Genomic DNA, 23408 nt, shown 5'->3' on the forward strand with positions numbered 1-23408 from the left:
TAGCAACTACGTATATTTTAGAATGCCTATATACAACATGCGCGGATCCAGAAAATTTTTCCAGGGGGGGTCCGAAGGATAATTGTGTTTGCCAGGGGGGGTCCGAGGCATATTTTCGCGATAATTTTACTATGTAAATTTAATAAATTTTCATTTTCCAGGGGGGGGGGGGGGGTCGGGACCCCCCCCCCCCGACCCCCCCTCTAGATCCGCGCATGTACAAATGTAAGTTGAAATTGCATCCCAGAAATGAATTAAATTTTTATTTAACTGTTTCTAACCATCAGATAAAGTTTTTAAAAAAGAGTATAATCTATATCTATGAAAAGATCCGTTTGTGTAAAAAAAAATGTATACATACACGTGATTATGTCAAATCCTCAACTCGAGGAAATCCCGAGGTTTTTTTTTTTTTAACAATGTCACTATAATGTTTCTTACTGGGTAAAACAAATCATTTTATTTAACGTGGGAGTTAATAAATACCCACATTGTCATGAAAAAAATATGTAACAGGAAGCAATTTGTTAATTCATATTTCATTTGTTTACTGCGTTTTTGTGGATTTAAATGTCCTTTCAAACAAACGTAGATAAAAATGTTTGACCGAATCGAGGATCTCCTTGCTTGGTATATAAAGGCATGCAGAAGTAAATACCTTCCAGTTTGCATTTAGTTATACAATGGATGAAGACAAGCCACAGGTGAACGACGAAAATGATACCCTGGTGATACAGACCCAGGGCAATGGGACCTCGGACGATTCGGCCCCTTTAAAGGTCAACGTAAAAAGTATCGCCCAAAGATTTGAAGAGAACGATAGAGGATTGGACAAGAAGAGCCCGGTGAAGGATCTAGGTTTATCTAACAGAAACACACTTTTCCCGAAAGAAACGACAGAAGGAAATGATGATGCAGTAGATGAAAAGGAAGAAGACGAAAAAGAAGAAGACACAAAAGAAGATGATACGTTTATCCCGGGGGAAGGCAGAATCACAAATTTTACGAAAGAAACGAAACAAGAAAATGAAAAACAAGAAGACAAAATTATAGGAGATCCGATCACCGCAAAGGAAGCCGGTTTCGTATTCGACGAAACAGGAGATTTGATCACAGCAGAGGAGGCCGACAGAATCGCAAATTTAGAGAAGGACACGGAAGAAGAAACCGAAAACAAAGATAACGAAAAAGAAGATGTTATTACATGTACTGAAGAGGATTCCGGACTATCCGGTAGAATCGCAAATTCGGCGAAAGACACGAACGAAGAAAATGAAAAAGAAGGTGATATGTACACCGCAAAGAAAGAGGAAAAACCAGACAGAAAAGCAAGTTTAACAAATTTTAAAGACACGAAAGAAGAAAATAAACAATTGCAAGAGGACGTGATTTATAAATTCTTTAAAAAAGCAGACACGCAGAATTTGGGATTTTTGACAATTAGTCAGTTTGCTGCAGCTGTGCGCAAGCAAGGATTCTCGGGAAAGGACTCAGAAATAACGGTAATGGAAAAGGAATATTTTCAACATTGATTCCATGTTAAAATCTAAATTTCTTATTACGTATATATCACACACCATGCATACTTTGTTATAAATCACTTTCTCTTCAAACAATCGAAAAAAATTTAAATCCATAAAAACACATGAACTTATTTTTGGCTTTAATTTGGTAGAATATTATATAGACACTTTAACCACTTTTATATTGACTTTAGCAAACAAACATTACATCATTTTTTCCCCGGGCTACCCTGTTCTAGACCATTCTAGATCCGCGCATAATGAGCTGTAGTTTTTAAGAGGGATCAATAGTCGTGGCAATTTTTTTTATCTCCTTGAGAGGAAGAGTTTGATAAATGAACATTTTAAGGTAGATCTGATATCTAACGTGTTTACCACCCAGCCTCTTAAAAAATATGAAAGCAACATGCGTATACTGTAGGCATAATGCTATTAGATGTAAAACCGAGTCAGAATGTTCGTTTAACACGTCTTTAAAAATACTCTTCGTCTGTAAAATTAGCACATTTTAAATTTTCCTGAATCAAAACTGTGCTAATTCATGCAGCATATACGTTTACAATATTACGTAATTGTTAGCCATCGTGTTTTTAATAAAGATTTTCCTTTCATCGGACTAACAAAACGATTATGTAATTAGAATACGAAGTTGTTCAAAAATGCATTTCTAATTTAATAACTGCAGCACAAATTTTTGGTACTGAATATTTGTGCTCATAATATATGTATTAGAAAATTAGGTTAGTCTGCCCAAACTCACACAAGCTATTCTGCGCCGTAAATTGAGTGTATCGGAGGAATTTTTAATCTCCGGCAATCCCGTTGATCCACAGAATGGCATGCACAGCTAATCGGAATTGAGTTCCCAACCTACGAAACCGGAGGGGGCTATTATATAAATAGTGCCTGTTTGGGAGGGTAAGAGTTGAAATTGACTCCCCGAGAAAACTATTGTCAAACGACGCGAAGTGGAGGTTGACAATGGTTTTCGAGGGGTGTCAATTTCAACTCTTACCCTCCCAAACATGCAGGCACTAGTATTATACTGAATGTCTTAATTTTAAAAATTCTATAGCGAACCGTTCGCGCATAATTTACGCGCATGTAACAATTCGTTGTGTTACCCGTTGCCAAGTGTGTTATTAACGCTGAGGGTAATAGAACGAATTATCAAATGCGTCTAAACCAATCAGATTTCAGTATTTAACATGAAAGTATAATAAACTCTTTTGTTGCTGTTGGTAACTTAAATATGTGTTGTTGAATTGATTTGGAACTTGTTGTGTGAAGTTCATAATGAGAAACTACAAATCAAGTTTAGGTTTTTTATTTAAGATTGATAACCATGTGAAGAAGAAATGTTAAACAATTGGGGTGCAGATAGGGGACATCTATTGCTTATGCAATATACATGTACTTAAAATGCTTGTTCTGTTCGTAGCTAAAAAATATTTATTTTTTTTTGGGGGGGGGGGGGTGATGAGGTAATTTTGCTTGGGGACAAGATGACATGTACAATTCGGCAAAATATGTGTAAATATCGTTAGTTGAAAAAAAAAACACCATGAGATGAGCACTTCCGGTAATTATCGAAGTAATGTTTAACTATGTTTCTGAATATACCCACTGACATTGAGAGACACACTTATATGGCTTTAGAAAATATTTGGGAATAAAAAGAATTAACTGTCTTTGTATTGCAGACAATGTTTCTTGACCTTGATGCCAATAGGGATTGCGAGGTGACCTTAGAGGAATATATGGACGAGATGGGGAAGAGAGACTTCAGATTCTTAACGTAAGTTGTAATCATATCATAAACACTCATTAATCTTTTAGACGTTTTCTTATATATATATAAAAAAAAAAGGATTTAGAAAAAATTAATAGTTGCAAATGACTCCCAAATTGACATCTGGTACCTTACCGAGCAATCTTTAATATAAGCCCTCTTTTAATACATATGAGAGAGAGAGAGAGAGAGAGAGAGAGAGAGTTTTGTTATCATTTCTCTAATTAGAAACCATATATTTTAATGTAACAGCAGTTCTAAGTAATGTCTGGAACACCTAGTACATGTTACACATTGATATTTGATAGGGAAGCTGACTGGTTGGACATCTTTAGAAAGTTTGACAGGAACAAAGATGGCTACGTCACGCGCGAAGAGTTGCAGACGACACTTGAAGAGCGCAATATGAGACAGCTTGAGATTGATATGGATGAAGTTATGAAAAAGGCAGACAAAGATGGCGACGGGAAGCTATCATTTGACGACTTCATCAAATCATGCGGCTTAAAAAGTCATTGACATTGTTCTGGCTTGCAGATGTAAATATGAGCAAACTTAAAACAACTGCCTCTCTTTTTATCATACAAGTATTGTATCAATATTTGTTATATGAAATGTATGCGCGGACCTGGAAGGGGGAGGGGGTTGGTTCAAAATTTCTTTGATTTGAAATTACCGAAAATATGCCTCGGACCCCCTGGCAAACTTAAATACCCCCCCCCCCCCCGAAAAAAAAAATTCTGGCTTCGCGCATAAAAATGTTTGTTCATAAAATTAGCACGGTTTAATATGTGTATACCCCAGCAGACTGCATTAACTTTACGTGTATTACAATGTAAGTGCACCTTACGTAATACAGGAAATATACAGAACAATACCGTCTGCAGGCCCAGGATAATTTTTTAAAAACGATCATTGTTTATTGAATTATACGAAGCATGGGCTATGCAATACACTGAATGCCTGGGAGTCGTTATCCGTGCCAAACTCGGTTTTATTTTCTGTATTGCTTGAATACCAAAAATATCACTAAATGTGTTTAAATGTTGTGATGTAATTTTGTTATCTTGATCATGAAAATATATTAACCTACATGTTCAAAGTTTGCACGTGTATCTAGAACTACATTGCGCTTCATCCGATTTTGAAGAATGTTGCCCTCATTGCAATGCAATTAAAAGAAATAATAAATGGGTTTGATTGAAATGAAAAACTACATTTTTTAAATTTTTGATTGTTTCTTTTAAACACGTAGTTAAAAACATATGTATATAAACCTAGATTCATTCTAAGCAACGAAGAACAATATACTATTGTTATTCATTTGTATATGAACCTAGATCTTTATAATGGCAAGAATTAATAAAGGCTACTTTGCCTGCTGTTGTATTCATATTCACTGTATATACTCACATGTATCATGATGTATGTATATATTATGAATAAAATTCTTCCAAAACTAACGTCATCTTGAATTACGTTAAGAAAGATAACTCTGATAAAAATGATTGTACAAGTTTTCTGCACGTAAACTAGTCGACTTAAGTTATCATTGAGTTTTTTTTAACCTAATTCAGCATGTTTATGAGGAAATTATGCTATTTATAAACTAAATCTATCAAAGGTACTTGCTCAATTTTTAATCTTATGACATTTTACCGATATAAAAACCATTCCACATTGAGGTCGTGTACATGCACTGATTTAATACGTATAGTACTTTGTTACCAAATCCGTAGCATCCTTATGCATAATGTTAAAAGATTTACATTTTCAACTGTTTTAATTGTCTGCGATAACATTGCGAATCAATTTTGAACCATAAAACCAAATAACTTCATAAAACATGGTTGACACAAAATGGGCGTGTCTTATATAGCATAACCGAAAAAAAAAAAACGGTATTGGCTGCGCCGCGAAGTAACACACAGCATGTGCTACTTAAGAAATAGTGGTTTTAAAATAATGTTGTATTAAAGTGTACAGATTGGAGATAATATAATAATTATAAGTAACGAGGAATCATTCTTTGAATATTATGAGGTGATAATTTCCGTCGGGGTGTGGTTGAAATTCAATAAAACCTCATGATACTCAAAGAATGATTCCTTATTCCTTAAATATGTAAGCATGTACTGGGGAAGTCTCATCCTATATATAGAACCGTTTTAACAAGAGCTTGGACTTTGGGTAGTTGTGTCAAACAGCAATGTGACGTACAAATGTAGGCCTGTCTTTTTCATTGCTGGCCACTCAAAGCTCTGTGAAATCAACAAGATTTGTCTGGCTTTTGAGATAAGACTACGCAATCGGTGTATCATTCGCTTGAAATCCCGTCATTTTTAACTTGTTTTGATGCAAGAAATAGATAGCTACGCCCAACCGAAAGTCCAAGGTCTTATTAAAATGGTTCTAATAAAGAAGTGTCAGCATGCAATGAAGCATCATCTTAAAATGTTTAGGGAGGTATTATCATCGTACACATGAATATCAATTGTATCCACTTAAAGCAGTTCTTTACGGCGTTCCATAGTTAACAATTAGGTTTCGAATTCCGTTACAATTACATGTGATATCAAATGCTTCTAACCATAAATATGCTTGATGTATACTACACTTGAAGTTGTGGAAATACTGTTTTATCTCGTACATGTAACGATAAGTTAAAATTGATAAATTTTAAACTTTTAATGTAACACATGTATCTGCACTTTCCATCGATGCAGAAAAGCAATACATACGAATTAAGTGGTCATTTTCCATGCGCTTATTTTAAATGACCTAAATACTAGTATTATAATGAGGAGCGAAAAAAACCATTCACACTGTATCTTGTCAATGCTGAATTCGCTTTATCGTATTATTCTTTACTAATTTCAATCTAAAGTTAAGAATTATTACATGACAAATGATTTATAACTTAAGATTGGAAAGTAGTACATGACATTATTGCCAATTAGGCCAACTCTGGTCAGAGAACCCCTTTTTCGGATAAATTCGTGATGGATATTACGTATTTATGTTCCAATACATTCAAGCTTGTACATTTTACACCTTTTAGTTTAAACCTTAAAAATAATATCTAACTTCCTTATTTTCCCCCTTGAAAATGTCCTTCAGTCCTTGATCATATCTTATGTCTTACACTTATTGCCATTCACTTTTTTCCAGGACAAGTCGTTAAGTAGTTAAGACATTTCCCCCTCTTTAACCGAGCCAAAGTAAATCAATCAATAAGTTATAACCATTATAACCCTTTGAGAGAATTGATGTGGAATCTCTGTCCCAATGTTGATAATGCTGCTGCAGAAATTACCAACTCAGCGTCTTTTAGATCTTCGATTTTTTTTTTGGGGGGGGGGATTTCGTTATGCACTTTAAATAAAAAAAAAACTGTTGTTGAACGTTGTTATTTAAATAATTCGTCGCTCCATCTTTGTGGAATTCGCTGCATAGAGGTTTTAAATGCCTCTCTAGCTGTCGATTGATTTCGAACTGATCAGATCTATAGAGAGTCTCACGGGGGTATTTAAAAAATGACAATATGATTGTACATGTCCAGAGTCGTCACGTGACCCAAGTCGACACTCTACCAAAACAAACATCGTAAATATCTGACCGGGTCGGGGGAATCTGCCTGGGTATAAAAATGCAGAGGTACACTTTCCAGCTATCAGTCGGTAATCGGATTTCAGATATGATGGATGAGCAAAAAGAAAACAACAAGCCGCAGGTGAACGGTGAAAAAGATACCCCGGTGAAACGGGCCCTGGTCAATGGAAGCTCCCCCTCCTCCTCCTCTTCGGACAATTCGGCCGTATTTAGGGACAGCAAAGTTAGGAGTATCGCAGAGAGAATTGAACAGAATATCAAAGAATTGGACAAGCAGAGCCTTGCAGACAGGAAGCCGCTGTATACCGCGGAGGAAGAGAAGAAGTTGCTTGACAGATACACGAGTTTCCCGAAAGAGAAAAAAGAAGTGCATTATAAATTCTTCAAAAAGGCAGACATTTACAATTTAGGATTTTTGACAATTTATCAGTTCGCGCAGGCTGTGCGGAAGCAAGGATTCTCGGGAAAGGACTCGGAAATAGCGGTAATAATGAAAATGTTTTGATCATATTTCTATATTTCTCTACCCCCTCCCCCTCCGATAAACTGTTCGTGAATTAAAGCTCCCCGTATTGACTCTGTGTTGATATCGCTACATTTGGTGATTTTGTCTTGACAGCAGGTCGCCGATTTAAATCTACCCTCTTTTCAATAAGTCAGTTTGTATATCAATTGAGTATAGACTTCATTATAAATTCCTTCCGTCATATATAAAAAAGAGAAAGATTTTAAATCCTGATTTAAACTTTGCAGCCAATTGTTTGGCATGAGTATTAAAATCCAATTAAAAAACAAACGATACTAATCGCTATATAAAAAACTTCAAGCGTCTAATACGGATTACCATTAAAGAGTCGGTTCGCTTTGGAATAAGAGTCCTAAAAGTACTATTTCTTATCCTCCCCTCGAAAAGAAAATCGAAACGTACAAGATGCCCAGGGCCAAGATCAGGATACGTGAGCGAAAAATGATCAATAATTTAAAAGCCATTGTTATCAACAAAATCAATACATACACAGTGACATTCCAGTATGTCTCGATTGACATTCTCTCTCTCTCTCTCTCTCTCTCTCTCTCTCTCTCTCTCTCTCTCTCTCCTGTGAATTTTTTCTCTTTATGATCTATGAATATAGGTTCGTTTTCCCTATGGGATATATTTTGTCTAACAACATTTGGCGTTATTGAATTATGCCATAATTTTGAGATCATTGATATAGTGCCGTATGACAATAGACAGAAATATGGATCAAAGGTTCACATGTACAATAGGAGAAAATTCTACCACAAAAAGGATCAATTTGTAAAGAAAAATAATGGCGTAGAACTGTAGATAAAAAAGGAAAGTGCCCCACAAACCAGAATTGCGTTCTTTTCTGGTTTTGTTTTCTTTAAAAACATGGTACATTGTACACGCGGGATCCTTCATTGTATAGGCTATATGACACCGAACAACTTACACAAGGATTTATATCTGATAAGTTTCTCGCCCGACAAATTCAGATTTTTGTGGTTTTTTTTTATTCTTTTGAAGATACAAGGGAAATAGAATATAAAATTGATGTAAATTAGAGGTATCAACTTTTTAACACGATAAGACGCGAAAAGAACAATAAAAAAAATTCTACTCATGAAATTCGCCACGAAAATGATACATGAACAATGTAATACAAAAATGCAAGTGTGTTTTACGTGCTTAAATTTCAGAAATTCTTTCGGATAAAAAAACAACAACCAAGCACTGCGTATAAAGTTTAACATCCTGGTATGACAATGTGTATACGAGATGGTAATCTATGTGTATAAATGTGATATAATGAAATCCCACCCGTTTTATGTAGATTTATAGAATACAATACAATTCTGCGTCGTTAAAAGATGCACCTATCGTTTAAGGGGGCTTGATGGTCTTGACTATTTTACAGACCATATTAATCTCTTTAAGAAGAAGAGTTCTTTTAAATAAATATATATTAAACATTACATGTGTATAATTTTATAAATATATTTTTTTCAAAGCAAAGATAATGTGAATTTTTTTCATTATTCAGTAATAGTAAATGATGATAGAAATCATCTCTACAATTCAAAGACAATTTTAAGGTAGATCTACAGGGGTAATTTGTTGATAGAAATCATCTCTACAATTCAAAGACAATTTTAAGGTAGATCTACAGGGGTAATTTGTTGATAGAAATCATCTCTACAATTCAAAGACAATTTTAAGGTGGATCTACAGGGGTAATTTGTTGATAGAAATCATCTCTACAACTCAAAGACAATTTTAAGGTAGATCTACAGGGGTAATTTGTTGACCACCCATCCTCCTATTTGTCATTCTGTTCCTTGCTGTTACCTGTGTTTTAATTATTTTTCTCTGTGACATCGATTTTGTTGTTTTTTTTGTACGCTCTATAACCGTTGTAGACATGTGCCCTCACTCTTTTTTAGTGTATGCATGATATCCAATATTTTTTAAAGGTTTGACCACATATGCAACAATAACAAATACATGTAGATATTTCAACAGTTTAACAGCGAAGCGCCGCTCGCATAGCGAGCTCCATAGACAACGTGTACGAACGGAGGAAATTCGAGTTGAAATCTGCACATTGTTCAAAGAAGTTTTTATGAGGCCACGTGAAAAAGTTCTACTATCCCAATGATCCTTTGTGGTTCATAGCAACTGGGTGTTTGTGTAAAAATTTCAACCATGACTCGGGCATAAGGTCAAGAAAAATAGTGAATAAACGCTATACAAAAATTTTCCTTTGGGGGAGAAAGCAATAATTTACTCCTAAATTGTTCTTTGTTTGGAATGCAGCGTTAAATTCAAGTGACTCAAGAATATAAAATGGAAATAAAGTTGTGCCCGTGTCTCTTTGTTCAAACATGCTAAAAGCAATCTACATGAAAGTGTTTCTGATATTGGAGATACACAGTTACTGTTAGAGCTTTCTTAAAAAGTCATTATGCATGGATGATTATGTTCCATAAATGCTGAGGGCCGAAATACAATGTAAGTAAAGCTATCGTTGTTAATTATTGGTAGGATGAAATGGGTACAACATGTAACAAGAAAGAGGGAGGGGTTCTGTAGGCTTATATCATATACACAAGGTTCACCCTTCATTTACTGAGTAGTGTACAAGGAATTAAAAGGCAGCAACCCCCTTCCACCCCCTTCACTTGCACGAGACAGAGAGAGAGAGAGAGAGAGAGAGAGAGAGAGAGAGAGAGAGAGAGAGAGAGAGAGAGAGCTATCCCATGCACCTAGCTTGCAACTATGGATAATTTACCACATATTAAAATGTAGTAAAGAAAATGTAACCTTTAAAGTTCAAAAACTCTTCTACAATCTAAGAGTAAAATTTATTATGTCTTTAAAAGGGGCGTTGGTGTACTTTTCAATAGCTCTGAAGTATTTCAACTGATAATCACCTAATAAACAAAACCGTTAACGGTCCGCTCTTGACCCAGATTGGTGTCTGAAGCCCACGCCTTGTGGGTATATTACTAAGGTTTTATGAGGTTTCCACAGCATGTGTTCTTTGTAGCGCTGTAATATCGTTATTTCACTGTAAGAAAGATGATAAGCTTGACACGCCTTATACATTCATTTTATACTTAATACGGTATATTTTGAAACAAGCTCTTAATTCTACTTTGTCATTTGTGTCCGGTCCTCTCTCTCCGTCTGTCTGTCTGTCTGTCTGTTTCCGTCCGTCCGGTCCTCTGTCTGTCTGTCTGTCTGTCTGTCTGTCTGTCTGTCTGTCTCTCTCTCTCTCTCTTTCTCTCTCTCTCTCTCTCTCTCTCTCTCTCTCTCTCTCTCTCTCTCTCTCTCTCTCTCTCATATTTACAAGGACAAGTATGTATGCCATTGACAGATATGGACTGAATGAATTTAAAAGAAAGCTCGACACCGTTAATTGATATTCCTTTTTTCCGAGAAAATGCTTTTAAGGCGAAACAATAGAATTCCTCACATCTCTTAAAAGAAAATTTATATGATATGATAAAATTAAAAGTAACCAAGAGCATGCAGTTAAAATTGATATGCACAGATGAAAGTTGAACGGACCGAGAAAACTCTGTACAAGGTCAAATAGAGGGGAATCCAACATGCAACTACATATTAAATATACACGTATATTCGTTTCATTTTATCGCATTCCATCTTTTCCAACTCATGAACTGGCCAATTCTCAGAATTGCAAATCTCAATTGTTGCTGAAAAAGCCATCCTAATATCATGAACTATAAATCGATCGTACATGATTCCATGGAAGTTAATGCAAAATTCCCAAGTTTTGCCTTATACAGATTTGCTATCGGATAGGCTATGGGGACATAGCATTCTCCAATATCTTGGGTAGAATGTAAAAATTTTCCCCTATGGTCGATACACTTCGAATGGCATTAGCGGGGATAAAGTCCCGTCAATTTTTGTTTGACATGCAATAAATCAGCCTATCGTACCCTACACGTAATATTTTATGTGTCCCCGCGAGGGGTCGCTTTCAAGAGGGGGGGGGGGGGGGGGGGGGCAGCAGGGAGCGTGTTATTAAATCCATGTAAAGATTGTGTGTCACATTGAAATCATAACACTCCGCCCACACGAGTCAAAGTTGGAAGGGTTTTTTTTGGTAGATAAAAAATGTGCTAAATCATGAAATATATGCTGTTACACTTTCGTAAAATACCAAGCTGTGGTATTAAAAATCTCATCTACATTTTAAACACTTTTCTTTTACAACATACATACATGTATATGATGAACAAAAAGGCGATGTTAGTATAATGTCTAATTGCAGTGAAATTGCATAAGCATTTTCTATCTTCTAATTTTTAAGGCATAAGCCAGTTATATTTTACTAAAATTTACAATGTATATTGTTGAAGTAATCATTTCAACATCAGCAAAGCAATAGCACGATAAATCTTGTTTCTTGGAAGCCATCAATTCAAATTACCAACATATTACCATAGCTACTAGTATATACGGATATGCAATAAAAACGTTTCTGAGTTTTTAAAATAATTTAAGAAAATATCAATACAATAGATTTTCCTTTCCATTTTAGACTATGTTTGTAGACCTCGATGCCAATATGGACTGCGAGGTGACACTCGAAGAATACATGAACGAAATGGCAAAGAAGGACGCCAAATCAAGAACGTGAGTTTCTTATCAACATTATTTCATTTCGTATAGGTCACAATGAGAGCGCTAATAACAGCAGAACCCGTTACCTGATATGTGTACAACAAAAATGTACGAAAAACTTGGGAAATCGGCTAGCAGTCTTTATCTTTAGATTGAAAGCAAGGGGTCCATTTTTCTCTGTAAATTAAACCTTTGTTTGCTAAGGTGGTGCAGGTCAAAAGACCAAGAAACCTGTAATTGCGGTTTTATACTTATTACCCTTACATGGTCTCAATGTACGCGGTTCTAGAGCCACGCCTATATTCGTATTTTAATGAGACATGATTTCCCTCGCCATGCTACGTTATCGGGAGACATTTAGGTCGTTGTTTACTTGCGTTGTTTAAAGGTAGATCAACATCAATCGTTTCTATATCCTCCTTTTGACCACAAACGTCCTTTTCGGGGGTGGGATGGGGTGGTCACTTCCGGTAGATTTTAAATTAATTACCGACCCCCATGGGAAAGAATGCCTCTTGAAAAAATCGCGTTTTCTCTTTTTCTTGAGAATGAAATATCATAACGATGATTGAAAAATTTGAATGGTGTTTAGTTGTCCTCATTTCTACCTTTCATTAAACAAAAAGTTCATGAGAAATGCAGATAATTTTTTCATTGGAAAAAGAAAATGAGCAATATAAAATCATTGGTGACTTTTACTTTTGCCAAAGCATCTTGGCTGAAAACTACAGATAGCGTGGAAGAAAAACTTTTATCTCAAAAGATCTGTTTTTTCTCCCATTTTATGTGTTTCTTGATATTCACTATCTAATTTCACCCTTGATATTTATGTACACAGGGAGGCTGAAATGTTGGACATCTTCAGAAAATTTGACAGAAACAAAGATGGCTACGTCACGCGGGAAGAGTTGCAGACGACACTTGAAGAATGCAAAATGAGGCTTCTTGAAATCGACATGGACGATGTTATGAAGAAGGCGGACAGAGATGGCGACGGCAAACTATCCTTTGACGACTTCATCAAATCCTGCCGCTTCAAAAATCAATGAAAATTGTTCCGAATTTCCTATGTAATCATGAGCTAACTTGAAGAACTGCCGTTCCTCTTATTACTCAATATTCGTCAATATTTCCATGGTCAGCTTCCTATATAGCGGAAGATTGAGTGAATATGTGCGTTTTTTGGCACACTCTACGCAATTCTGTACCAGTCGTTTATGTTTTTTTATTTAAGCTCAGGACGCTCAGAGATAGACAAAATCTGTTGATGCAATATGGGATATTCGAATTTTGCATTTTAAAAGTTGTAAAAAAGAGTTTTTATGCTTGCCAAATGCTGTATCAATTTCTTTGTTACTTGAATATATTATACGTGTATTATCATTAAATTTTTATTACAAATGGTATTATTTTTCCGATTTATTGGAGTTCAACTGCGATATATCTATTACTTACTTAAAGATGTGGATTTTTAGCATGTGTTAGACAATTAAATGGCCATAAATATTTTTATTTTTTCCCCTCTCTTCATGAAAAAAAAAAGTCCTGCGGTAATCGAACTTGGAATCTGTGGATTGGTAGACCAAAGCTAAACCGATTGTGCCACAGAGATAGACAACCATTTTTAGCGATATATTTGCATTCATTGTAACCATTGTTATTTCCCACTTATTATTATATAATTATTATTATTTATATAATCGCAATTGCTCTGTCTGTATATTATGACGTCATAAAGGTGAGACGTCATATACTTTTCCATGAAACCACTGTATGATACATCATGTGTTTTTCTCCAACTCCATAAAATTGATGTATTAATATTAAAACATTTCTTATAATGACATTTTGTAGGAATTACTGTTATAACATAATAAACATATCATCGATTCTGTTAACAAATCTATGTGAATTAAAAAAATACAAATACAAATACAAATACAAATATTTTATTGGCACAAACACAATTACAATAATTGGCAAAGGCCCAATGAATATATAAGAACATCATTGTATGTTTACAATAGTTGCATGTACAGTATATATATTTTTACTGATCTATATAGATCAGTTTAACATTTCCTTAGACTAATTGACATCTGTGTTCAAAGCAGTCATTAATGAATTTAACAGTAATATTTAAAATAGTATGTATTTCACTATTTAAACATACATGTAAAATGTATCTTTCTTTGTCCAAGTTATTGGCAATATTTATTTTACTTATCTTATAAAAATTACTAAAATAGCTGTTCCTAAGATGAGAATAGGCTTTACATTGAAAAAGAAAATGAGTTTCATCTTCAATTGCACCAGTTTTACAAGCATTACAATATCTTTCATTCCTAATTGTGGCATTATATCTACCACTTTCTATTGCAAGTTTATGTGCACTTAATCTTATTCTACTAATAGAGGATCTCTCAGATCTTTTCCTGAGTATATCAACATAAGGACTTCTTTTTCTCATATATAATTTTTGAAAAAATGAAAGTTTTTCTGAACTAAAAATTTTTGATGATTGCTCTTGGATACATTGGTCAATGATTCTTTGCTTTATGTTTGGTAAAAAGTGTTGGATTGTGCTTTTATAATTACTAATGTTTGAGAATCCCAAATTGTCTAGGATGCCATAAATTTTCTTAGTCCAGGAATTGGAATTGATCGTTCCCTGATATAATTTAAATGCCAAAGAATTAGATGTTATCAATTGATTCCAATATTTAATGCTTGAGAATGAGATTTTAGACCAAAGTGGTAACCTGTTTAATTCTGCCAAACAACCAGCATTAGATGCTTTGCAATGTAATCCAAGTATATCTTTAAGAAATTTTACATGAAATTTTTCGATAACTGAAATATCTTTCAATGAGAGATCCACTCCCCATATTTCACAACAATAAAGAAGTACAGGAAGTACAATAGAATCAAAAAGTTTTTCTAAGAGCTTACATGGATTATCAATACCAATTATTTTTTTCATTTTAAAATATGCTTTTCTGGCCTTTTCAACAAGCACAGATGTTGCTAAATTAAACTTCCCATTACTTTTCAATACAATACCCAAATAACAGTATTTTGATACAACTTGCATAGTATTTCCATTGAAAGTGAAATTGATGCTTTGATGTTTACTATTTGAGTTAAAAACCATGATTTTAGATTTATCAACATTGACTTGTAATTTCCAATTTGAACAATAGTTGTAAAGAATATCTAAACTAGTTTGTAAACCACTTTTGCTCTCTGATAAAATAACAATATCATCAGCATAAAGCAGACAGTTTACTGAAATAAACTGCTTTGAATATTATTAGTGTATGATTCTATTGCATCATTGTTCCACAGAAATTTTCCGGGAATAGGTTGTAAATTATTTAATCTATCAGAGCAAGGTTCTGAGCAAAAACTGTCAAATATTGCACAACATATAGGCCGATGGTCTGAGAAGGATGTAAAATCTAAAACTTCAAAGTAGCCTACTGAATTCAGAATATCCTTAGATACAAGACAATAATCAACAAGACTACAGCCGTTATATGTTATACAAGTTGGCTGACCAGTTAGGTCACCTGTTGTTCTACCGTTTAAAATTCGTAAACCAGATTCCTTACAAAGGTTCAAAAGGCATTTGCCACTATTGTTAATATGTTTGTGGTCAAGATTATTTCTTGACATAATTCTATCTGGTTGATATAGAACATCATCAGAATTTGTGTGTTCAAAATCAAACATAACAAAATCAGGTTGGGTATTGGTGTACGCATTGAAGTCACCTTGTATGATTACATCACCATACTTACTATATTTCACAATATCACTTAGCAGAATTGAATATATGTCTTCAATGTCGTTTACATTGCCGTTAGAGTATTTAGGAGAAATATAAACAACTCCAAGGTAAATATCCCTTTGTAATCTAAAAAAACTTTTATCAAATTTGATCCATAAAATATCTGGATGATTATTACTTACTGGTTTAATACCATTTATAATTGTTGTTTTAGCATAGATATGTATTCCGCCTGAATAACGCCTAGCTTTTTTATGTTTTTTACATTACCGTCTGAATGTTTATTTTTGATGCAATAGCTAAATGTCAAACTCTGGGCTAATACAGGGTATTTGCAAGTAGTAAAATTCAAATATAAGTAATAAACAACGATTATTTAGTGAACATGGCGTTATGAATAGCAACTGCCCTGTTGGCATATTTTCCATGATGCGCTAGCGCGCATCATGGAATATGCCAGCAGAGCAATTGCTATTCACAACGCCATGTTTACTAAATAACGTTGCTTAATTCTTAGATATTTCTTAGATATTTCTTAGATAAACTGTTCCACATTGCGTTAAAATCGCCATGCTGTGACGCACTGTCAAAAAAAGTTATAGTCATGGGATGTCGAGAATCCTAGAGTAACGAATTCTAGTAACACCGTCTGTAATACATTTGTAGGGATATCTTTCTTTTATTCAATCATGTGATGAGGGTGGTCTTTATATTTGTAAGGACATGCATTGCTCACTTTTTTAAAAACAAACATACAGAAAAAAGAATTCCCCCTCCCCCATCTTCAAATCCCCCCTCCCCCCCCCCGACTGTTAACAATTTATAGTATCATGACTGCGAAGCACTGCTGATTTCAAAGATTGTTGAGGTTAGTTTTTTAAAAATGTTTCTGTTTATCGAGACTTAAGATTGGAGTTATTAGCTAGCTGTTTTTACTTTCAAAATTGATGCTACGCGCCAGTACATTTGGTCGAAAGAATGCTATACACAGTGAATTGTTTGACCGCCTTACAAGTCGGGCACGTAGCATTGGGCGGGGGCTACTACGTTTTTCTCGCTGCAAACATTTTCTTTTAAAAATTTACGTATAGAAAATTAAATTATCATGAATCTCGTCCCCTACTTTATTCGAATTATGCGACACAAGGCTAAGCATAGTTTCATAGTAATTATTTTATCGTTTTTTAAACTTTAGAATTTTAGGACAAATAAGTAAACACCTTCAAACTTGTGCGCGGAGTAGAAGCAAGAGTTACCGTTCCTTTACTTCTCGGCCTATTACGAACATGAACACGTGAGCGATTTATTGAGTATGTATATTTCCTGCTATGCTCGTTAGCTTCTTTATCCATTGGAATACTTCTTTTTTTTGTTGCATGAATGCATGTAATGAATTTAATCGTTCTATAAAAATTGTTTTAGCCCTGTTGCAGTACTTATCAGACAAATTTGCAAGTTCTGTTAATTTCTGTAACCTTAGATCTACTTTAAATTGATTTGCTAGACTAATCATTATGTTAAAATTTTCATTCATGACATGTAATCGGAAAACGTATTTTTTTCTCATTTCGATGAGATGTAAATGGCAAACTGGAACTATCAATACATTAGTCCCAGGAACATTACGTCGTTTTTCAAAGTGTTGGGGGAGGGGGTAAAATTATCAGAAATCTTGACAAGCCACCCCCCCCCCCTAAAAAAAAAATAACCAAAAAAGAAACCCACTCCAAACCTTAAAATTTCTACTCGATTGTTAATTCTATCTAGTTTACTTCAGTTTTTGATGTTATTCTAAAAAGTGGGGTTGGGGATGAGGACTTCTTCAAAATTAGGTGCAGAACTGTAGATCCGCGGAAAATTCAGGTTGGCGGACCGGGGAGCAACAGTTCCATCCATATACTCAGTATACAAATAAGTGTATGTTTATTACCCACAAAAAGTTGCAGTAAATATACATTTTTTGTAAGGACGGAACTGTAGCTCCATGGTCCATCCCCCCCCCCCCCCCGGTACGCTAGCTACAGTTCTGCGCTACTTCTAGATTCAATTTTCTATAAGAAAACATGTTTGCTGCTCGAGAAAAAGTGGGGGAGGGGGTGCTACCTGAAATTTATAAGTACAAACATATTGCAATGAAATGCAGACAATCCTGAATGAAATTAATGGCACCCTTTTCCACGTTAACTGCTCTGTGTATATGTTGTAAATTATTTATACATGTTAATCTGGGGCCAACATCCCCTTGATATGTATTGTAATAATACACGATAAATGTTGCTTTTTCATAGCATGTCGAGGTTATTCCACGTGAAAATTGATGCTGTTTTAATTCATTTCATTTCATATATCATTTACAGACGACTTTATATTGACGCACATAAATTATTTAAGGAATACATGTACACTGTACTAGTATTTAAGGAATCAGTCGTTTAGTATCATGAAGTGATCAAATAAGGTCAGTGGTTATTAAATCCAAAAAAGCCCGAATATTTTGCAATTGAAGAAATAAAATAATTATTGCACCATACATGTACATTACAAAATCGATTCATATCGTATCCAAGACCTAGTCTTTCATTTGTACGACTAAGTATGTCCTTCGTACAACTCGGTAGATATCGTTTCTACGACTTATTTTTTTTTTTTTCGTAAAAACGACTTTAAAGTACTAAGTCTGTGCGATCTAAGTATTTCAAACCTACTGCTTAGTACCAAAAAAAATAATGATATTTGAAATGCAAAACAACAATTAATACGCTCATTAAAAATTTGAAATTAAACTATATTTTGAATGCTGTAATAAAGATCGTTTTGTATGGACTTTTCGTTTTGACCTGATGTAATAATAAGGTCTTAAAAATGTTGTTAATATGCGATTAATACATGTCAAGAGTGACTTTATCAAATACACGTGCATCTTGCATTGCCTGTCATTGCTTAATTACTTTTGTATTATTTTTTTCGCCCTTTTTAATTCGAACTTCATTTCAACTGCCCACAATTCATACGTGGATCTAAAAAAAAATTAAAGGGGGAGGGGTGAGGGGTCCAGAACCCCCCCCCCCCCCCCCTTTGTGATAAAAGCATCACATCACTTAGAAATACCTTTACATGGATACCCCCCCCCCCCCCAAATCTTATCTTTTGATTTCATAAAAAGCTGTAGTTGGATATCTTCTACCTTATATTAGAAACTTGTGGCAATTTCCTTTGGTCGTTTCTCACAAATATTTGAAAACAATTGTTGTGTAACATATTCACCCCTCACGGGAAATAATTTCCATTTCAACTCAAAATACTCAGGTAATTGCATTTTATAAAAATGATGAGGGGAAAGTTAGTTTGTGTGTCACGTGATGACACATTTATTTTTAGTTAAGAAATAAGAAATTATATTTCGAAATCTTGTACCATGAAATACGGTTCAATTTCAGTTGTTATCTAGCTATTTTGTGATTGAGGACAGCAATAGATTGTTATTCCCTCCTTTCAATCAATAATTTGAATTATTATTACAGTATTCATTATAAATACAATGTATATGATACATTCTAATAACGTGCTTTCAGCAGCTTTGCCTGACCTTGGCGGAAGATTAAGGATATTTTTCTGTGGAAGTTTGTCTGTGCGCATGAGTACATAACAATGAATTTGTTTTCTTTTTTTGAACTTTTAAAATGTGTCTACAATATTAATTTCCGTGCTCCGCCTAATGCTGCATGTACGTACCGGTGTATAATACACTGATTGGGAGAAATTCTAAGATAAAGAATATGTATCTTAGATGAGTACACAGAGTTTTATATTTTCTGATCTGACCACATAACAGTTACATAAAGTTACCTTATTTGATTTCAGTTTTTATAAATATAATCGTGTTTTCATTTCAATAATTTCGATAAAATGAAAAAAAAAATTCGTAGTAGAAACATTGTAATCTGAGAGAAATAACCATTTTATTCTTTATACTCTTGTTTTTAACAGAATTTACTGTACATTAAAATATAGCTTTGCATTGCAGTCTAGCTTTAATCAATAAAAACAATAATCAATCAAGTCTATATTACACGTGCTTCCGTTTATATATTTCTAATCGCAAACCTATTAACAATATCTACTTATTAATAACAATATCACAAAGTCTTCTATAACGATTTTGAGTCCGGAATCTCTTGCATTATAAACTTACCAAAACAACCGTTGGATTACAAATATCCATACAAATGATATACAAATCAAAGCAAATCAACACACAATTTTCTGTACACAATTTTCCCGAACATCATTTTGCTGTTGGCTTTTTCTTTAATGTTTTTAACACTCTTGTTTGCTTTGACAGCTGAGACCGGAAGTCTTCCAACGCATTTTTTCCATCTTCCGATTGTCGTAAAATTTCGTCGAAAATTTCCCGCTGCTGTTGGGCTTGTTCTTGGACCTCTTGGAAAAGAAGGCTCTGTGTCTGAGCTATTTCTAGAAGCAGGGATTTCTCTCTTTGAAAATGGTACATACTGTCTCGAAGAAGATCAGGGTTTGTTTTGATTTTCATTTGGTCTTCCATTTTCTTGACAGTGGTGAGGAGAGTGTCGATTTTCGCCGACAAATCGAAAACAATGCCATGGTCTTCATCAACATTTGCACCAATTAATTTGCAAACAGAAAGTTCAAATGCAGCCACAAGGAGAATAATTGAAGAAAGCGTCCTCATAGTTCAAAATTTGTTTGCGGAGAGAGAGAGAGAGTTAATATTCGCTTTCGATGTAAATACGATGGAAGTGAAGAATTCTATATCGGAAACGTTTAAACCAATCTTGGCACCGTAAAGATTTGTTTTTATTTTTTTCTGATATCAATGTTTTTCGCTCAGTTGAAGGACAAGGTGAACGGACAAGCATATGATAACATAAAGCCAATGTCTTGACCGGGGTAATTTCCTCCTGCGATAGGAGAACTTCTAAGAAAAACACATTCCTGATAAAACATCATGATATCTGGCTATTTAGAAAGTAACAAGTCTGATGCTTACGAGATAAAGCTTTCCCCGCCAATAATTGGCAGAAAGAGATGTCATGTGCCATTCATCGGCCGATCAATGCAACTGCATCAATGATATGTCATACGACTCTTTTTATTTTACGTTACTTACTGAATCTAATTTTTTAGATATTCATTTTTCATGCCCAATATGCAAAATTTTTCGCTGATTTGACATATGTACAGTTTATTTATCATTACATCTTTCAAATAATTAACTGTTTCTTTGAGTGACTTTTTTTAATTTCCAGGTGTGTTATTCCACTTTAATTAAGTAGAACTTGGACTTTGTCAACTTTAGATAGGAGCGGACAAAACTGCCGTAAAGTCATTAGGGACGGCTTGTACAACTCGGGTAAACACACCGGAGTCATTAATTCAATACAATGCATAGTTATTACAGCTTCTGCCGCTTATGCCACTAAGTGAGTTATAAATTTTCATGACTCAAAAACAATTAAAAGGGTTCAACGCGGAATTACTCTATGGAAACTATAGAGTGCAGTGTCTTTGGCCTCTGATATGAATTCTTGTGTCACATACACAACTCGCAACAATTGAATTAATGGCGAAACAAAAAAAACCCCAGTTACATGCAGTTTTATCCTTGAACCTGGGCTTTAAAAAACAAACACATTTATTAATTTCATGCTATGAGCTATCATAATTATAACAGGTTTGCATAAAAACAAATGTTTAATATAAATGAGAACAAAACCACAATCTTGTCTCGGTTTTGTATTTCTTAACACATGGGACTATCATAAAAGTAATACTATTGCCGTTTTAAAGAAAACATTAAAATAAATCATTAAAAAATATATTAATATGTAGAAAGAAAATCATCTTTCCAATACCAAATGATAATTTGAAAAATTAAAAATTACATTATACTTACACGTCCTCAACTCCCCCCTCCCCTTCGCCCAAAATACAGAAATTATATTTTCATGCAGTTCACTTTAGCATTTAGGTAAAATTCATAAGTTCACATTAAACAAATGATTATCGTTTTGATTGATAACAGAAAAAAAAACAAACATTTTGGTGGTTTTTTTTTCAAAAAATATACAAGAAAAAAAACCCTACTCCAGATTCGGCAAGCTAAGTAAACTTTGACTCCTTTTTTGATAAAGCAAAACTAAATTGAATGAAAACAAGATAGAACTGAACAAGAGCAAATTTTACGAATATTTTCAAGACTTGACAGATATATGGGTGTTTAACAATAAAAAAAGAGAAGAAAGAAATCAGTTTAAAAGCAAACTTCAAACATTTATTATTAAAAGTAAAGTATATTTAAAAAAAAAGACATTTTTCGTAAAGAGCCGTACGTTTACTACTACAGTGTAGTAAAAACCAAGCCAAGTATTTCTTCGATTAAAATAAAAAAGAAGAAAGAAAATTATTTGGTAGGAGTATTTATAAATAAAAATTTGTCAAACAATACAAATATTGTAATGATTTTCTCGCGACAAAAACGTTTTATATGATTGTATCAATTTCACATGTACATGAGTGATCATTTAAGAGACTAAAAAAATTATGGTCGAGTAAGCGTCTTGAACTTTGAACCCGATGTGGTATTTTGAACTTTGAACCCGATGTGGTACATGTATTCACATTGCACAGGAAATTAAAGAAGAAGAAGGTAAAAATTATATCAGATACTGGTCATTTATCAATGGAGAGTCAGGACAAATTCCACGTCAGTTTTTGTGGCTGCGACTGTAGCCCGAGTCATTTAGATTTTAGTTGATGAGTGGATGGTATCCATTGCTGCATTATGTTTGAATCTGAATCTAGTTTTTTCTTCAGAGCAATGACAACACAGGTAGCATTTCTTTTAGTTAATTAATTATAAGATTAATTCAACAGTTTGCAGATAAAAGATGAAAAAAATTGAATTACTACCTTTTACATTAGAATCTTTTGAAGAGGAAAAATCGATTAACAAAAAAATTGAATTGCTACCTTTTTTCATTGTTTTATTCAGTTTAGAATATTTTGAATGAAAAAAATCCGAATGGTATAGTTTTATATTATAGGTCATATGTTGCAAATGTTTTTCTGAGGAATAAGAAAGAAGGATATTTTAATTTCCCAAAATCTGCATATAAAGATTCGAAGCTTAATGGGTAAGTATTGATTTACAAGTTCTAATATTAATATCTCTTTTCTCTATTTCAAAAACATACCAACCAGTGACATGTTTAATGAAGTGTATTTGTTTACATAAAAAAGTAATTTGATTCAAACCCACAGTAGAAATTTCTTTGATAAATTCATCTTTGATTTTTTTGTCATAGATTTATATATGTCCTTGGTAAAATTATACTGTAACAAATCGTAATTTAAAGCATACTTTAAACAGTTTCATCCACTTATTCAAGTAAATAACTCAAAACTCAAAAGTGGAACGCCATTTATCATAACCTACTATTATAATATACTAGATATATATCTGCTTATACCTGTATACATATGCTA

The 23408-nt window shown here is 33.9% G+C and overlaps 3 protein-coding genes across 3 annotated transcripts; 2 read left to right on the forward strand and 1 right to left on the reverse strand.

Annotated features, from left to right (window-relative positions):
• The first annotated feature begins 597 nt into the window (after positions 1-597).
• LOC128163557 (calumenin-like) lies at positions 598-4779 on the forward strand. The gene is made up of 3 exons (XM_052827185.1): positions 598-1502; positions 3227-3321; positions 3624-4779. The coding sequence occupies exons 1-3, from the start codon at positions 684-686 to the stop codon at positions 3832-3834; spliced, it is 1125 nt and encodes a 374-aa protein (XP_052683145.1). The 5' UTR covers positions 598-683; the 3' UTR covers positions 3835-4779.
• A 2112-nt stretch (positions 4780-6891) lies between these two features.
• On the forward strand, positions 6892-13497 carry LOC128163559 (neo-calmodulin-like). Its single transcript, XM_052827187.1, has 3 exons — positions 6892-7411; positions 12009-12103; positions 12930-13497. Exons 1-3 carry the CDS (start codon positions 6965-6967, stop codon positions 13138-13140), a joined length of 753 nt encoding a protein of 250 aa, XP_052683147.1. The 5' UTR covers positions 6892-6964; the 3' UTR covers positions 13141-13497.
• A 144-nt stretch (positions 13498-13641) lies between these two features.
• Positions 13642-15548, reverse strand: LOC128163558 (uncharacterized). The gene has a single exon (XM_052827186.1). It carries the CDS (start codon positions 15243-15245, stop codon positions 14175-14177), a length of 1071 nt encoding a protein of 356 aa, XP_052683146.1. The 5' UTR covers positions 15246-15548; the 3' UTR covers positions 13642-14174.
• Between the last annotated feature and the right edge of the window lie 7860 nt (positions 15549-23408).

The sequence above is a fragment of the Crassostrea angulata genome, chromosome 9, assembly GCF_025612915.1.
Source record: "Crassostrea angulata isolate pt1a10 chromosome 9, ASM2561291v2, whole genome shotgun sequence".
NCBI classification, from domain to species: Eukaryota; Metazoa; Mollusca; class Bivalvia; order Ostreida; family Ostreidae; genus Magallana; species Magallana angulata.

Bases quoted from the DNA above. Each gene is read 5' to 3' on its own strand.
- LOC128163557 (XM_052827185.1), top strand. From the start codon at position 684: ATGGATGAAGACAAGCCACAGGTGAACGACGAAAATGATACCCTGGTG. The intron at 1,503-3,226 runs GTAATGGAAAAG...TTTGTATTGCAG, and splicing joins GAAAGGACTCAGAAATAACG to ACAATGTTTCTTGACCTTGA. The intron at 3,322-3,623 runs GTAAGTTGTAAT...GATATTTGATAG, and splicing joins AGAGACTTCAGATTCTTAAC to GGAAGCTGACTGGTTGGACA.
- LOC128163559 (XM_052827187.1), top strand. From the start codon at position 6,965: ATGCAGAGGTACACTTTCCAGCTATCAGTCGGTAATCGGATTTCAGAT. The intron at 7,412-12,008 runs GTAATAATGAAA...TTTCCATTTTAG, and splicing joins GAAAGGACTCGGAAATAGCG to ACTATGTTTGTAGACCTCGA. The intron at 12,104-12,929 runs GTGAGTTTCTTA...TTATGTACACAG, and splicing joins AAGGACGCCAAATCAAGAAC to GGAGGCTGAAATGTTGGACA.
- LOC128163558 (XM_052827186.1), bottom strand. From the start codon at position 15,245: ATGGTTTTTAACTCAAATAGTAAACATCAAAGCATCAATTTCACTTTC.